At 39.9% G+C, this 12,359-nt stretch overlaps 1 protein-coding gene across 4 annotated transcripts in view; it reads left to right on the forward strand.

Moving 5' to 3' along the window:
- The window catches only part of LOC126399802 (carbohydrate sulfotransferase 15-like), a 57,156-nt gene extending 51,256 nt beyond the window's left edge, over positions 1–5,900 (forward strand). For all 4 annotated transcript variants that reach the window (XM_050060072.1, XM_050060070.1, XM_050060071.1 and 1 more), the window contains 3 exons: positions 1,139–1,295; positions 4,579–4,726; positions 5,373–5,900. In XM_050060072.1, the coding sequence (XP_049916029.1) occupies positions 1,139–1,295; positions 4,579–4,726; positions 5,373–5,572 (505 nt within the window). In that variant the 3' untranslated portion in view covers positions 5,573–5,900. The remainder of the gene's footprint in view (positions 1–1,138; positions 1,296–4,578; positions 4,727–5,372) is intronic.
- The last annotated feature ends 6,459 nt before the right edge of the window (positions 5,901–12,359 follow it).

A 12,359-nucleotide genomic window follows, 5' to 3' on the forward strand; every position in this document is an offset into this window, starting at 1 on the left:
CAGGGAGGCTAACAACAACAGCGCCCCACCCGCCGTCCACCTGGAGCAGGGATGCGCCGAAGCTCCACAGTCGGCTAGCAGTTCCAGGGAGGCTAACAACAACAGCGCCCCGCCCACCGTCCACCTGAAGCGGGGATGCGCTGAAGCTCCACAGTGAGCTAGCAGCTCCAGGGAGGCTAACAACAGCTGAAGTGAAGCTACGGCTTTGACCGCTTCTGTCTCTTCGCCATTACGTCTTCTTTGTTGTTGAACGGGCTGCTGACTGACGAGCATAGATTCGGCGTAATGAAAAGAATCGATAAAGGAATCGTTAAGCATAAAGGCTAATGATGTCGATGAATTGGACCAGTTGGAACCGGTTCTTAACAGGAACCGGTTCTCGATTCCCATCCCTAGTTTAAACCATTCGTGTGTAAAAGAAAACTAGATGCAGTGTTGGAGGCAGGGCCTGTTCATTCCTGTGAAAGTTGCTCATTGGCGCATGAAGCCAAAACTGGATCTTTCATATTATTGGGCTTGTAGAGCAGGTGCACCAGAAAGTTTCGCCGGCCGAGCTAGGTAGTTCTGGTTTAGCTCTCTGCTAACTTGAATAGGGATAAAATGACTTGTTCTTTGGGCTCTTACAGACTTTCAAAATGCTCTCGGACTGAATGGATCAAATCCTGATAGTGAAATGTGTTTTTCTTTGGGGGTTGTGATGCTACAAAGAAAATTATCCAATAATTTACAGTCTATTTCACAATGCAGTTCTATAACAAAAAGTCCTTTTGGGCCCAATGGTATCACGTTACAGAGCTGGAAGTTGTAGTAACATGGTTTGACCACTATGTCAAATTGGCTTCAAAGTCCGGCACACTTCCTTGGGGCTTGATTTAAACTGGCTTCATCTATACTGTGGTTTTGCTACCACTAGATGGCACAATAAAGTGTCCACGGATGAGGACAACAGGTCTAAAGTAAGCAGAATTAAGTTTAAGATCAAGTAAACCCAAAGTGTAGTGTCCTTAAATGAGGACAAAGGATCTCAGGAGGGTATCTGTGAAACCTGAAAACAATGAGTCGTATGTCCTCTTTTACAAAAGTGAAATCTTAGGATCTCATGTTCAAATGTTTACAGAGCATCTGTGTTGTCTTTCAGGCTCTACTCTGACTACCTTTATTTTGGTATCGCCAACAAGTCTGCGGAGGATTTCCATGAGAAGGTGTCAGAGTCGCTGCAGTTATTCGAGGGGTGCCTTACGGAGTACACAATGCGCTCCTGTGTGTACAACACTACCGTCAACAACGCCATGCCAGTGAGTGTGCCCTCCCTCCCGCTTTTGTTTCTCGGCCCGGCAGAAAACCGCAATTTAGCTACCAGCGTATAAGCTGGTGGGAAGAAAGAAATAGAAAAAGGAGTGAAAAAGACAGATGGAGTGAAATCCACACTTCATTAGCACATGCTAAAGCTTGCAGGGTGGACTTTATGAAAGGATCTGGCAACAGTGTTAAACAGCATCTAGAGCCTCTCTTTGTACAAGAAAACCAAGTTTACCAGTAGTGTGAACTTCCTTCTTTTGCACTAAAAAAAGACTTAGAGTTAGCCGGTGCAGGGCCTCAGTGTTGGGCCCCTGGCCAGCTTTTCCTACAGTGCCCTGAGGCAGACTGGCTGAGAGGGGGGAGGAGGAGACCGTCCTTTTTTGGCTCCCCCTCCAGGCTGCCTTGTACTCAAAAGGTCCTCCTCTCCAACTGCCACTGACAAGCTTTATGGCCCTCTGGGAGCATGCTCACTCTCTGCCACTGGCCTAATTGTCCATCCACTAATATCTCCTCAGAGTTATTAGACCATGTTAAAAGCATTACAGCTGTCCTTACAGCAGTCTCTCATGCCTGTGGCTCCTCGATAAAAGTTTTAGTGCACAGATTAGAGTCCAGGGAGAAAAGAGGAATAAACACCAGCATGAGAACACAATTGGCCTTCACTGTTGTACCAAATTGATTTAACAAAGGAAGAGTTGCTGGCCTGGCTTGCAATCATTTATTCTGAATGGCCTTTCAGTTTTGCTAAAGAGGCAAAAGGACACAAAGATAATTCCTTTCCCAGTAACAAGGTATTTTGTTTACACCCACTGTTCTACAATAAACTGTCACATGGGAATCTAAAAATCCATTTCAGCAACAATTAGGCTACCTGCAAATGCTCTGGTGAAATCTCACAAAAGATCAGCAGCCAATCTATTTTCAGGGATATTTTTAAATTAATTTTGCGATATTTTAATTTACAAAGTGTCAAAAATAGTGAAATGCACCCATCACAGGTTCCTAGAGCACATGGTGACATCCTCAAATTGCTTGTTTTGTAAGACCAAGTGTCCAAAGCCCAAAAATATTCAACTTTCAGTGCCTGAAAATCAGAAAAAACAACTCAGTTTAACAACAACCCAATCTCCAGAAAATACTTGGTATTGTATGTTTCTGCAGACCACAAATATGTTACATTTACACTTTACTATGTGGCAGATGAAAGTTCACACTTCAACAATGCTGCGGTTAACATGTGGTTAGGTTTAGGCACAAAAACAACTTGGTTATGTTTAAAAAAAAAGATTGAAAATACCCAATTTTGCAGCCACAATCCAGGCAGAAAAATCAGAATGTCTCTGTAAAAAACATCTGCAAAAAGCAGTGCCAGTGGGTCACTACAAAACACACAAGTTTGGAGCCTAAAAAGCCATGGAAAACCCACTGACAGGCAGCTACAAAACACTTACGTTTGGAGCCTTAAAAGCCAACTGAAATATAACAAGGTTGCTTCAAAACACCTACAACTGGAGCCCAAAAAGCTGCTGAAAAAACACCAACAGGTTGCTACAAAACATCCATATTTGGAGACTAAAAAGCCATTGAAAACCCACTGACAGGCAGCTATAAAACACTCGTTTGGAGCCTTAATAGCCAATTGAAAAATAACAAGGTTGCTACAAAACACCTACATTTGGAGCCTAAAAAGCTACTGGGAAAACACCCACAGGTTGCTGTTAAACACCCACGTTTGGAGCCTAAAAAGACATTAAACCCACTGACAAGTCGCTACAAAACACTTATGTTTATAGCCTTAAAAGCCACTTGAAACATAACAACAAGGTCGCCCCAAAACACCTACATTTGAGCCTAGAAACTGCTGGAAAAACACCAACAGGTTGCTACAAAACACCCATTTGGAGCCTAAAAAGCCAATGAAAACACATTGACAAGTTGCTACAAAACACCCACATTTGGTGCCTAAAAAGCCATGGAAAACCCTCTGATGGGCTGCTACAAAACACTTACATTTGGAGCCTTAAAAGCCAGTTGAAACATAACAACAAAGTTGCCACAAAACACCTACATTTGGAGCCTAAAAAACTGCTGGAAAAGCACTGACAGGTTGCTACAAAACACCCATATTTGGGGCCTAAAAAGCCGATGAAAACACATTGACGAGTCACTACAAATATCCACATTTGGAGCCTATAAAGCCAATGGAAACCCTCTGATGGGCTGCTACAAAACACTCAGGTCTGGAGCCTTGAAAGCCAATTGAAATTTAACAACAAGGTATCCACAAAACACCTGCAATTCGAGCCTAAAAAGCTTGTGGAAAAACAAACAGGTTGCTACAAAACACCCATTTGGAGCCTAAAAAGCTGATGAAAACACACTGACGAGTCGCTAAAAACACCCACGTTTGGAGCCTAAAAAGCCAATGGAAATTTAACAACAAGGTTACGACAAAACACCTACAATTGGAGCCTAAAAAGCTGCTGAAAAAACACCAATAGGATGCTACAAAACATCATATTTGGAGCCTAAAAAACTGATGGAAACACATTGACAAGTCACTGCAAAACACCCCCGTTTGGAGCCTATAAAGCTGATGGAAACACAGCAATGACTCGCTAAAACACAACTGTTTTTGTTGTTTGTTGGTCTCAAACAGTGGTCAGCAGCTTGGCAGGCATCTCGTGAAGGTGACACACTATGATCCACCATCCCCTTCACCTTCCGATGAAAAAGTCAACTTATATATTACATCACTTTAGAAACATTAAAATGATAATATGAAATATACCAATATAACATTTGTGGTTTGCAGAAACGTGAAATGCCAACATTTTCCTCTGGCAACTGAACTGTTGAGAGAGTAGAACCGGCAAATGTTAGTCATTTTTTAATTATACAATTCACAAAAAGGGTGAAACAAAATACAACATCATGTAAGGGTATATAGTAAGTATGTGTTCCACTTGCAGTTAGTGATGCAGCTTTCTGATTCTAGAGGAAACTCCTTTCTCAGATCCCTCAGTCACTCACACCACATGATACCAGCACGTATGTCCACATACCCACACGGTGCCTACAGTAGCATTACCCAGCCGTACGCAGGAGGGAAGATGAAAGAAAAAGCTGGTTGAATTCCCTCCCTTCCCTCCCTCCTTCTGTTCATCTCCTCGAAGAAGTTTAACAATGCATGCACCCCTGTGTCCCCTTCACTAAGGAGGAAGTTTCTTGGATAGAGCTCAGTTATCTCACATTGATTCTCCTGTTCTGTATCCTCAGGTCAGGCTGCAAGTTGGCCTGTACATTGTGTACTTAATGGACTGGCTGACCGTCTTCAGCAGGGAACAGATTCTGGTCCTGAGGTTGGAAGACCACGCTTCTAATAGGAAATACACAATGCACAAAGTCTTTGATTTCCTCAGCCTGGGTGAGTGAGCAACACATCCCAACATGTGACCTTGTCTGTAAGCACACTTATCACTAAAAACAAGTAGGGATATATAATGTTAAATGCATGTGTTTAAGCCACAAATGCTTGCATTTAGAGTTAAAAGAACTCAAGGGACATAATGAGGGTTTTCTGCCACCATGTTAACAAAGAGCAGTGCATGTACTGCATTAGAAAATTATGTTGATTTTGAAGTCGTGTATAGCCGCTAGCGTAGAAAAGAAAATTAAATTTCGCTCAGATACAGTTTTGAACTTTCTTACACCTGCTATACTTTCAGTATCAGAGATGCCAACCTTTCCTTGGGGCATACAGTAGATATATGGGTATACATGTGACAGTCAAATACAGTTTTGCCCTGTAGTCTGGAAGCCCCCTTTCTCTCTGGTTCATCCCACATTTTAATTGCCCCAAAGCTCAGACTTAGCTCTTCAAAGAGCTGCCAAGATGTGATTACCTCCCATAGCGTCAAATCTTCTGCTCAGAGCGCTGCTGGTACACAGTGACATTTCAGAGTCCTTTACTGTATTTTTGTTCCATTTGTTTAGCGCTGCGGCAAAATCTGAAGTGGCCCAGAATAAAAGAAGGGATGTAAAAGGAGTGTTTGTGTGTGTGTGTTTTACAGGGCCGCTGACAAAAGAAAAGGAGTCAGAGATCACAAGGAGTCCGGCGTCAAACACCAGGAGGCCGGCTGACAAAAACCTGGGACCCATGCTGCCCATCACTAAAGAGATCCTGCGGGATTTCTACACGCCATTCAACGAGAAATTGGCCAAAGTGCTGCGCAATGACTCCTTCCTCTGGGAGAATAACTCTAAACTCTGAACAACCCATCTCCCTTTTACTTCAGTAAAAAAAAAAAGAAAACCACTGACGTGTCAGCCAGCCCCTTTCGTTTGAGCTCCATCTCTCTCAAGTGCCCATGAAAATCAATGTTTTTTCCTTTCTTAATTTAAATTATTTTCTAAGTTATAAAAGCAGAGATGAATCAAAGATAGAAAATAGCACAAGAGAGTGTGGTGATTTTGTGTGTGTGTGTGAGTGAGACAGAGTGCGTGAACACAAGAGAGAAAGAGATGTTGGCAGGTCTTTATTGTTTTGTTTTTTGTGACCAGATGTACAAAATTAAATAGTGAATTCAAAGATATTAAAACAGAGTCCTGTGTTGTCTTTTTAAGTCTGGTTTGATTAATTAAAAGATAGACCGCCACACAGGACTGAAAGAATGATAGCGCTCGTCCTTTTTGTCTGATACAGCTGGAATACATCCAAGCAGATAAAAGACTTTGTGCCTTGATCATAATTCAGTCTCCCATGTGTACCTCTACTGTATTTATACACTGAGAACAAGCTCACTGAATAGAGAGGATTGTAATCAGAGCACAAGTTTAATGAAACAACATCATCCTCTACTGGAATCCACATGTAGTTGCAATCTTTAAAATGCCCCCCCAACACCAAAGGCTAAAAATAAAAACATTAAAAACAGAGCACTGGCACTCACAGATACATTTTTGTAATTCAATGTGGGCAAAAAAAAACAAAAAAAATGAATGAATTTCAGCTCTAAGCCATTGTCAGCATGATCAGTAGAGCTGCAACAATTTGTCTATTAATCAATCAAAAATGAATGGCCAACTATTTCAGAATTAGACATACTTTATTGATCCCCAAGAGGAAATTATTACAGTAAAGAATAGAGAATTAAAAGAAGTAAGAATATGAGTATTAAGTAACGTGTGTAAATATAAAGCAAAATAAAGTAGAAATGAAATGTGCATTCAAATAAACGTAAAATGTGCATTATGCTACCATGTTTAACACTAGCACTTAAGATATAAAAATCAAAATATTGAAATAAAATATATATTGTCACTGTGCTAAAGCTGTGACGATATATATATGTGGCGATATATTTGATAATCGATTAATAATCGAATATTTCTTTCAGTCGTTATTCAAGCAAAATGTCAAACATTTGCTGGGTCTATGTAATGTAAGAACTTTCTGCCTTTCTTTGTTGTTTATAATATTAAATAATGTAGTACATATGAAAATATTTGGGTTTTGGACTGTTACTTGCACAAAAGAAACAATTTGAAGACGGAAATTGTGATGCGCATTTTTCAAAGTTAATTGACATTTTACAGATCAGACGGTAATTGTTTAATTGTGAAAATAATTAGCAGATAAGTCAATAATGAAAATCATCGTTAGCTGCAGCCCTAATGATCAAACAAGCAGAAAAGGTAAAGTAATTTATATTATTAGGGGAGGTAAAAAAAAAACAGTCAGGAAAGAGAGTGGGCCTACATAACTGTATGATAAGATCCATCTGTTAATGAACGGCCCAGTAACAGCCTCTACTAAGTTGGAGATGTGACACCAACAATCAGAAACAACAATCATCAGTGTATCAGGCTAAACTGTCTAAAATTAAATGCCCAGGACTGGAAACATACAACAAAAGACTATATAGATAAGGAGCTATAGAATCCAGATTTTAAAAATGGAGATGCACATAAATACAACAACAACTACCACATGAAATAACGCAGAAAAAAAAAAATTCAATATATACACATATAACATATCCCCGCTACTGGGGGGAAAAAAAGTGGTAAAATGAGTTAAAGTGTAGTTTGAATGTGTAGTTTGAGCCCTCTATTCACATAAAGCACTTCACTGATGCACAGCTCCAAATCTCAAACAATGTATCAGGTGCCAGTGATGCATACCCCATACAAGAGGAGCTGACTCGAGTCACATGACTTGGACTCAACGCAGACTCAAGTAACAAATTTGATGACTTCAGGCTCAAGTAAGTGTTGCAACAACTTAGACTTTACACCAGTGACTTTTGACTTCACTTGAACTTGAGTCTTTTGACTTGAAAATACTCAATATACAAAATATCAAAGATAATTTCGTTCACGTACAAAAACTATGCCGTGGTCAACAAAAATCAAATTGCAGTATGCAAAGCATGCCGGTCGATAATTACAGACAGAGCCGCTTCAACTTCCAACTACGGTTGCTAAGGTATACAATTTCAGGGTACAATAACAGTCTCAAAAAAATATTGTGGTTTCATGATATCACAGTATTACAGAATTGATATTACTATTAGTCACAATGACCCTTAAAGGAATGAAAATGAAAGGGTTATTTTTGGTTAACAAACGTTTTATTACTTTAACTGAAATTAAAGAGATTCTAAGTCTGGGTTCAATTGTTTTTTTCAATATCGTAGATAAGCAAATGTACACGGTATGATAACGTCATCTTATATATCACGGTATACCTTAAAATTGGTATATCACTGCAACCCTGCTTCCAACAAACTGCCATTACATTTGGTGACATTATGACTTGTTTGGGAATTGAAACTCTAGGCTCAGGACTTGGGACTTTTACGTCTTGACTCGGGACTTGCCTGCCTTGACTAGAGACTCATAAAACAGTAACTTGATCCTACCTCTTCGCGATACAAACCCAGGTTCTGCACATAGTTATTTGTCACCATGAAAAAATAAAGACATCAAATGGAATAAACGCTGTCTTCAAAAGCAAACCTCAGACAGCAGTGTACTGTATTCGGATATCAAATGAGCTTAAATGACAAACATCATTTGCTGACTGAAGTTGAGTGAGTCAGGTGGCTGAAAGGCAGCCGTGTAATTACTCTATTCAAGCCTTCATAATGATTTTCTCTCCTTCTATTGAAAGGGTGTCACATACACTGAATAATTGCCAATTACTAACAAGCTGAATTAAAATGTTTGTGATTGGATTTGAGGCTATTGAATCTGGCAAATTAATTTAGCAACTGACACAAAGCCTTGAACACCTCAGACAGAGACACAGCTAAGCACACAGTGGTGAAAGATAACAGAGGAACAAGTGAACAGCAATTCCATTTGTTTAAAAACACTGTCAATCACTGCTGATCAATTTAAATGAAGGAAATGTAAGACTTTGACATAATGAAATACTGACGTTGTAGGTTCCCTTTCTCTACACCAGAGGGCAGACAATCCTTTACAATGTACAGCTGCAACTTGGATTTCCAGCATTACAAGTTATGTCAGCAGTAAAATAAAAACATTTCTCTCCCATCAGCAACGTACAGATGATTAAGTGAGCTTTAAGCACAAGAAGGTGCTTCAGTTTTATGTCTTTCTTTTCTGGCAGGCCCTAAGCTTTCCTCCCCAACCTTCACATCAAGACAAAGTGACCCAAATACCACTGGAAAACCTCCTTTCATAATTAAGAGGAAACTTGCAATCACACAGATTTATTAAATACCATGAGATCCCACTCTTCTAGAGAAGTGAATGCAGCTCGTTCACTGTACAATCTCAAAATGCCAGCAGCTTTGACTACTTTCTTCTCCCTTAAAATCAAGACAATCTGACTTGGGAAAGAAAAAAGTGACTGCAAATCATTTGCATATTTTGTTTGCAGTTGGACAGTCCATCTGGCTGGCTGAAGAGGTTCCGCTTCGACGAGAGCCTCCAACCAACTTCAATTTCCTCGGAATTCACAAACATTATCAAAGCTTCTTTCATCCTCGTCTGTGCCGTATCAGAATACAGTGACTGACAGGAAACTGGACAAATACCGCCGCTGGGGAAACTCCAGAGACTTTTCGAGGCGCACATTTAGCCAAAAATCCCACTATTTTCACATTCCTTTTCCTGCCTCTGTGCTGAGTCTTGGCCTCAGTATCCCAATAATAAAACCTGTTGTCGTAGGAAATGACAAGTGTTTCAGGCAGCTGTCTGTCGGACAAATGAGTAATTCCGTAAAACCACTCACGTGAAACAGATTTATGACTGTAATGAATAGCTGATATTGAGCATCTAGGCTCTGACCTTATCTCGTCCCACAAGAATATAACGAGCCCAGCACAGCAGAGACTAGAGAGTGATGATAATATACTCCACCCCAGGGGGACTTGGACTCAGAGCTACAGGTGGATGCTGGGCTAGAGTTTATGAAATGCTATATATGAGCAGCAGAGGCAAGTGAGTGCCATGTACAGCAGAGCGGACCAAAGTGCACCTCAGACTATATGAGAAATATACTATAAAGGTGAACAACTTCAATGTACAGTGTCACTGTTCCCCCAAAAAACACCTCCAACCATACATCTAGTGCAATTAAATGGATAAACCTGACCCCAGAAGTCAACCTCACATGTGGCGACATGCTAGCACACGGGACAGCTGCAGCAGATGTTACCAACTTATTTCAATCAGAGTCAGATGGAAATTAGCCTGAGGTTGGTATTGAGTGCTGTTGAGTGTAGCAACAGTGTAAACCATGAAACAGCAGCTCAGCAGATTAAAATATGATATGAATAAGGAAGGAAATAATCACCTAAAGCTTGAGTTTTGAGTTTAAATATGTCTCTGACTCTTAGTGGGTGAAGAAAACGTGACCCTCTGTAGAGCTGCAACTATTAATTCTTTATTAAATTAATCGCCTGGTAATTTTAGGATAGATTAATCAGTTTTAGTAATATTTTAAGCTTCTTAAATGTGAATATTTTCTGTTTTCTTTGCTCCTCTATGACAGTAACTGAATATTTTTGGGGTTGTGGACAAAGCAAGACATTTGAGGATGTCATTGTGTCCTTTATCCAACACTGACTGACATTTTTCACCGTTTTCTGTCCTTTTAATAGACTCAACAACTAATGGACAGATTAATTGACAATAAAAATAACTGTTAGTTGCAGCTCCACTCCTCAGTGTGATGAAAAGCCATGCTGAGCTTCCCAAGAAGTCTGTTTCAAAATGTAACACTTATACAAATGGACTGTGTGCAAGACAGCAGCCATGTTTAAATCCCTGCAGCCAATTTACAACATCACTCTCAATTACTGTGAGCTAAAGGAAACCCCATGTGGGATATATGCAGCAAAACCAACTCAGCCAACAACAATAACACACAAACATCAGCATTCATCATCATAAATCAACAGCATGAAAAATTCAAGATGCTTGTTCCAAACAACCCAAAAGAAAACAAGCTCAACCATTACAAGTAAGCTGAATTATTCATTTTTAAAAGCCTACCAATGAAAACACTTCACATAAATATGGCAGCGATATTAAAGCAGGAAACAACAAACAGCAGGCAACAGCCTCGTTAGCTTAGCTTATGGCTAACCAAGCACAAACACCAACCGAACACAGTTAATGTTAGCATTAGCAGCTTAAACTTACCTTGCCGAAGTTAAGAAGTGAATCCCCATGTTGTGCTGCAGTACAAAACATCTTCTGGGAACAGCTGCCATGGTCCCGACACAGAAACAGTCCAAGTTCAAGTTGAGTTTGGTGAAGAGAGCTAACGTTATGCTAATCACTGTTAGCATAAACACCTGACAAGGTGACGCTTAATGGCGGCAGCGGCGTTATTTCCTCTTCAAACTCGGCCTGAAGCAACATGTACGGTATTTGGACTGTAAGCAAGCTAGTTAGCATATAAAATGTTATGTGAATAAAGCAGCTAGTTAGCAAAACAGCTGTAAGGTACCAAGGCCACCCAGAAGGAAGAGCACTGGCAGTTTAAACTGACCGCCTCGCGCGCAGTGACGTCACTGTAAAGGGTTTTGTTGGATTTATGCTACAAGGTAAGGCAGCTCTACCTGGGCAATTCAAGGTGCTTTACAGAGCAATAAAATATAAAACATAATAAAAGATACAGATTTACAATAAAAGAGCAAAAATATAAAAAGATATAACAGGTAAAATTAATTAATAACTGAGCCAATCAGTGGAGTTTGTCATGTGTGTGTAGCTGCAGATGTCTGCCTTAAGAAGCTAATGTTGTTCAATCCAGGGGTGTAAATATAGACAGTGCAGGCCCTGGGGCCCATGGGGTGGGGTGGGGGGTGAGGGTCTTGCAAATTATTTAGGTTGGCACCTCTAAACTACATCTGTGTTTGGAGCAAAACTCATTAAATTAAATATTGTGCCATTTAATATTGGCCATATGCCCTCAAAATCAAAACCCATCTCCATCATAATTTTCTTTTCTTTTCTTTTCTTTTCTTTTGCAAACTAGTCAGAAGCAATGTATGACAAAATTCAATGCTTATTCTACATCAGTTGTTCTCAAATGTTGTGCTGTGTCACACTGGTGTGTGGGATTTTGTGATAACCACTCGTTGTTATTGCAATATTCAACTGGACCTATACTAAATGTTATGAATTTTTAATTGACTGTGTCAGTTTGTTATGTGCACCTATTTCCAAATAAAGAGGCAAACTCTACCTTAAAAGAATTCATTTCATTTAGAAATCCTTCACAGGGAACCCATTTGTCACCGTATGCATGAGGGCATTATAAGTGTTTGTGACACATCACATTATCTTTCATTATCTTACACTATTTATTGTTTAAAGCGACACTTTCTGGAAATTTTGCGATTTTCTTTGTTTAGGTTAAAATGCTATTAATAAGCTGATGGCACACTAAAATGTAAGTGAATTCCACCAGAGATAAAAACTCAATTCTCATATGGTTCTAAGAAAACTCCGACCCAATCACTGCATTTGGACCGAATGCACTGATTGGCAGAGCATCCTGTCTGTCTTCC

Source organism: Epinephelus moara, chromosome 13, assembly GCF_006386435.1.
Source record: "Epinephelus moara isolate mb chromosome 13, YSFRI_EMoa_1.0, whole genome shotgun sequence".
In the NCBI taxonomy this organism is placed as follows: domain Eukaryota; kingdom Metazoa; phylum Chordata; class Actinopteri; order Perciformes; family Serranidae; genus Epinephelus; species Epinephelus moara.